We start from the raw sequence: 5415 nt of genomic DNA on the forward strand, positions 1-5415 counted from the left end.
AGATGACCGAGTCGAGCGCTCCATCAAGAAGATTCATAAACGTCAAGCTTGAAGACAATTGTTTGGCTTTTAAGTCATAATAGTCCGTCGTATTTGCGCATTAGTAACATTTTGAAAATATTTGGTGATGTGGACTACCGCTATCGCCTATCGTCATGCAAAGATCTCAACTACCTGCATAAATGTGAGATGCTCTGAAGTAGGTATCGATAGTCGATAGCCTAGTTGACTGGAAACCAAAGCACCAGTTCACTTTATTCCACGCGAATTACGAATTTGCAGCACAATTTCAGCGAGATGGTAAATCCCTTCAAGCACCAATTCGCCCACTCCGTGCTAAATTGTGGATTTGGAGCGCGAGTTCGGACACCTAGCGCGTGCCTGGGAGTGGGACGGGCGGAGGCACTCCGCCTTGCGTGCACGGGCGGCGCCAGGAAGGGACTGCAGGGTAGGTCACCGAAGCTTGGACAGCAACTACCGAAACAGCAGCGAAACAAATTATCATGACACGCTATGTAATAAGAATGGTTCATTTTGAACAAACGAGTCCGGAGTTCACGCAAAACTTCACGAGGATTCATGCATATGTATAGTGACAGGGTCACAGGGTAGCGAGCAACAACTTCATATCCAGTCCCAACTCCCTCCCTCAAAGCCTGGATGCCCTCCCTGACACCCTCCCTGGAGCCGCCGCTGCTCGGGCGGCCGCCCGCGCGCGGACGGCGCCCGAGCCCCGGCGGCCCCGCCCCTCCCCGATTTGGAACGATCGATGGAGCTGCGGCGGCGGCGGCTCGCGAGTCGCGGAGAGCAGGGCGAGAGAGGTGGGGTGCGCGCGGAGGTGCGTCGCGGATCTACACCCTCTGAAACACCGACCGACGTCGCTCACTGTGAACCTCGTGACGTCAATCAAGGCTGGCCAGTGGAGCACACCACCGTGTTGGCCATGCCGTGTCTCCTGTGAGCAGGCAGAGCCGCGCGCTCGGGCGCGGCGCCCCGGCCCGCCGCCGCTCAGTCGGCGATGCTAAGGCGCGTCATGGGCGCCGGAATGGGAAAGGGCCACGCTCTGTTGGAGGCGCTTCCTTCCACGCAGACACTACACGTCGTCATGCTGGGGCTCGACTCCGCCGGCAAGACGACGGCGCTGTACCGGCTCAAGTTCGACCAGTACCTCAACACCGTCCCCACGATCGGCTTCAACTGCGAGAAGGTGCGTGCTCAGGGCGGCAAGGCCAAGGGAGTGAGTTTCCTAGTGTGGGATGTCGGCGGCCAGGAGCGACTGCGGCCACTGTGGCGCAGCTACACGCGCTGTACGGACGGCATTGTGTTCGTAGTGGACTCTGTGGATGCTGAGCGCCTCGAGGAGGCCAAAATGGAGCTGCTGCGCTCTGCCAAGAGTCCGGAGAACGCCGGCGTGCCCGTGCTCGTGTTGGCCAACAAGCAGGATCTGCCGGGCGCCAAGCCGCCGGACGAGATCGAGCGCCTGCTGGGACTGGCCGAGCTCGGTCCCAATCAGCTGTGGCACGTGCAGCCGGCGTGCGCCATCATCGGCGAGGGCCTCGACGAGGGTCTCGAGGCGCTCTACGAGATGATTCTCAAGCGACGGAAGCAGACCAAAGGCAAAAAGAAGGCCAAGTAGTGTGGTGTGTGCGCGAGTGAGAGCTATCCGCGTGTGTGAGATATGTGTGAGAGCGGAGCCCGGACGACGTGAGAGACTGGCGAGCGGGTGAGCTGTGGAGAACGAGAGTGAGATACGGTGAGAGCGCGATCGGCGAGTGAGAGATCGCGATTCTCGGGTGTGAAGCGTGCTGGGCCGGGCGACGAAGTTTTGGCGTGAGGAGCGCTTCGCGAAGTGGGCTCATCCTACAGCAATGCAGAGGCACACCAAGTCTCAGGCAGCGAAGCGGGCCGCAGTGCTTCGCGTCAGGCCGAAGCGGTCGCAAAGCGGAAGCGAGCCGAGAGGCCACTTACCTGTGATATATACGAAGCCGCGTCTATCAATTTCGCGAGTCCATAATTGTCCCACATATATTTATTTGTGTTGAATCGGGGATTCCCGTATGTAATCATGTTGGATTAGTGCAATTACATGTTTGCGTCGTCGACAATGCTCTGTTTGCGCCGGAACGGCGGCGAATGATGAACGGGTAGGGACAGGCACTGCTAGTTCCACGAGCTGGGCGAGATCGCCACCCCTCTATCACGAACACAGCACACCGACAGTGCGACCAGGAAAACGGTGACCGTGGCTGGTTCCGCTGCTCGGTACAGCGGTACCTCACGACCGGTATACCTCCCTCGTTCACCCCCCCCCCTCTCCGTCCCCCCGCCGCGCCACCGCCTGTTACGTGACCGGGACTCGTCTTCGTGACTGTCGACGATTTCGTGACCCTGTCGCCCAGCCGTGACCCGGTCAGACGCGGCGGCAGTCAGCTGTTGCTCGTCAGTCAGCTGGTGGAGGGGGGGGGGACTGTCGTGAGGTGACCGGCCGACCGCCGTCGTCGCCAGCACCACCGCCGCTGCCAGGTCCACCGCCGCGACCTGCAGCACCATGGAGGCGGCGACGGCGGCGGCAGCTGCTCTGAAGGAATGCGGGTCTGGGGACTGGCAGTGTTTGCCATTTGTCAGCCCAGTGAGGGCTCATTTATTGATCGACTGAGTGCAGAGCCCACGATGCTGACCAACACTCTGATGGGGTGTTGGCCGCGTGCACTCAAAGTAGCTACGAGTTAACTATCCTAGCCTGCGGCTATAATTGATCGATAAGTTTACGTTATAGATTCCCTCTCAAAACTTTACCTAATGACCATTGTGTTGAACAAAACATCCCATATCGTTTGTTACCCAGAGCGCAACCAGGAACTTTACCTACCATAAGGCCGCTCTATTTCTGCTTCGAATCACTCTTTGCCGCGCACCCACCGTGTTGTCCTTGGAACCACCTCCTCAACTTCGCGCCACGTGACCTCGCAACTGGAGCGACCTGAATTCCGCGGTGTGCGAGCGGCCGCCCGGCCACGGAGCGAGTGTGAGCCTCGCGAAATTCGCGCGCACGCCTGTCAGCTGTGTGATGATTCGTTCAGCGGACCTGATCGTCCGCTGTGCGGCGGACAATCGGCGCTGGGCCGGCGCCGGCACCGTTAGGAGGGCGCCGCTCGCGGGCCGGAGCGGCACGGTAAATCATCGCGGCGGGCCCGACCGTAGTCGGCTGCTTCAGGGAACGGCTGGCTCGCCCAGTCAGCGGCAGTCTAGACGAGTGTAAACAGATGGGGATGGTTGGAATAGATTGGACGGGTCGGTTGGAAAACTGTGCTGGGCCATGATTGTGTGATAAAAGTATCAGCATTAGCCGAGTTCCAGAAGATCCAGCAATGTCAAGGTTCGTTGACATGAATTAACAACGAATACCTAACAATTATCTATAAAGTCAAGTCAATGAAAATTGTTAAGTGTTATTTTTATAATTATAATTTTAGAATTTTAGAATTTAGGTGTTTGGTGTGCCAGAACTGTAAAGCATACGCTGACGCTAAATAGGTATCACCAAAGTCCAAAACTAACATGAGTCAACTTATAGCACCAAATCACCACCGGCAGCAGCAGTGGGCGAGTCTGCCACTGTTTGCTTCCACCGGATGTGGCCCACTTCCGGTTGGTTCGGCATGGCCAGCCTTACCGTGCAGTGGCGGGCAGCGGAGCGCGAGAGGTCAGCCAGCCCCGGCGAAAAACTGGCTTTGCCCTCCCTGCACACACACAGCGGGCATCAGTCACTCAGTGATTCTCCGGCACTGGGGTAAGTGCCAGTAATTTATTTAGGGGTGCAGTAGCAGACCCAAAGGGGGCGATTGGGTAGTTACCCCTAAGGCAGTGTCCGAAATAGATGAACTTTCGTCGTTTTAAAAGAAGATCCAGATTTTTCCTGCAGCGATAATCGACACACGGATTCCGACGATGCGTGCAGCTTTGAATTCCAGTTGCTGGTAGCCGCTTCTTCAAAATTTCCATAACCACTTCTTCTCCACGTATCAATTCTTATATCTCGTCCGTTTCCACCCATCCCTCCTCCCCGCTCCTCGCACGTGCAGCGCACACACGCGCACCAAGCTGAGGTGACCCGCAGGTAAGTAAGTACCGTTGTGTGAATTTCGACAACGGTCCGCCCGGTCCACGCCGTGCCATTGTCGCATTGACGCACCTCCCTGTCAGCTGACTGATAAGGAACTGGTCTGACGGGCTGACAGTGACGTCGACAGCGCCGAAAAGGAGAGAAAAGACCAGAGACTTTGCGCGGAAATCAGATGCAAATCAGCTGCGAACACGTGTTACCGGGCAGGGATTTGGGAATGAGAGCGCTGACGTAGTGAACCAGCTGATATATGTATAACTAGAGACACTTTATTTCGCCTCATGTAAAACAGTAAAACGGTAAAATGCACGTCTCTCCCAGCTAGAATTAGATATCTACTGATATCGAATACAGCCGAAGACGTCCGTCCTATTCAAAAATTGGCGAAGTAGCGCGACGTAGCTTTACATTAAACTCCGATCGACTGCGACTCTGAAGACCAAATGGCCTTTTGTCGATGAATCGCCCATCTAGCAGTTTACGAGTCTCTCGTGCCGCGTTCAGGCCCAATACGAAGCAATACAACGTCGGCTAAGTCTGAAAGACCATTCTCCTATATTTCCGGATCGCTTTTTTCCGGCACGAGTTGATGGGATCGCTTTGAATGATCCCACCAACTCAATAGGTCTCATATATGATGGTCAGCCAAGAAGTAACAGGGGCGCTGAAAGCAGGAGGACTTCTTTGCCATTCATTCATGTATCATGTAAACAACAATCACGAATGCCGGTTGGCCCTGGTGATGTTAAATCTGGTTCACACATCATGCACGCATCAGTATCGCACATACACACAAGTACATACCTATTACCTACTCACATTACTACTCATTTTAGATCGATTCATTCTGCATTACTCTTAAGCAATTTCAATTACAATCACGTTTACGCCGAATTTACATGTGTTTGAACGTTTTTCCGAAACTCTTCCAACTCTGTTTTCAACGGGTTTTCAGACTTCTTTGCGTGCTCAACCCTTGGAGAACGGAGAATAATGAGAACTTAGAGAGGAATCGGGGTATCGTTCATAATAGAGCGGTCAGCGTCCAGAAGCCTTTCCAGACATGGCGCAAATTTTAACCCGGCCGGGCCCAGGGGGTAATCCCAACCACCGCAGCCCGGGCCCTGTCTAACTCCGTAAATAAGGGAGCTACGGAAACAAAAGCGATACCAAACGAAAGGTCCTTACGAGACGATTCTAATGCACCTAAAATTTTTGACCTCAGGTCAATTTTCAAGGTCAGAGGTCAAGGTCAAAGGCCAAAACCGGCACATGTGTAGTGATCTCAAAGT

The 5415-nt window shown here is 54.8% G+C and overlaps 1 protein-coding gene across 1 annotated transcript; it reads left to right on the forward strand.

The window, feature by feature from the left end:
• The first annotated feature begins 773 nt into the window (after positions 1-773).
• On the forward strand, positions 774-2105 carry LOC122373941 (ADP-ribosylation factor-like protein 4C). The gene has a single exon (XM_043352400.1). It carries the CDS (start codon positions 1019-1021, stop codon positions 1634-1636), a length of 618 nt encoding a protein of 205 aa, XP_043208335.1. The 5' UTR covers positions 774-1018; the 3' UTR covers positions 1637-2105.
• The last annotated feature ends 3310 nt before the right edge of the window (positions 2106-5415 follow it).

This window comes from Amphibalanus amphitrite, unplaced genomic scaffold (genome assembly GCF_019059575.1).
Source record: "Amphibalanus amphitrite isolate SeventyFive unplaced genomic scaffold, NRLGWU_Aamphi_draft 000039F_arrow, whole genome shotgun sequence".
NCBI classification, from domain to species: domain Eukaryota; kingdom Metazoa; phylum Arthropoda; class Thecostraca; order Balanomorpha; family Balanidae; genus Amphibalanus; species Amphibalanus amphitrite.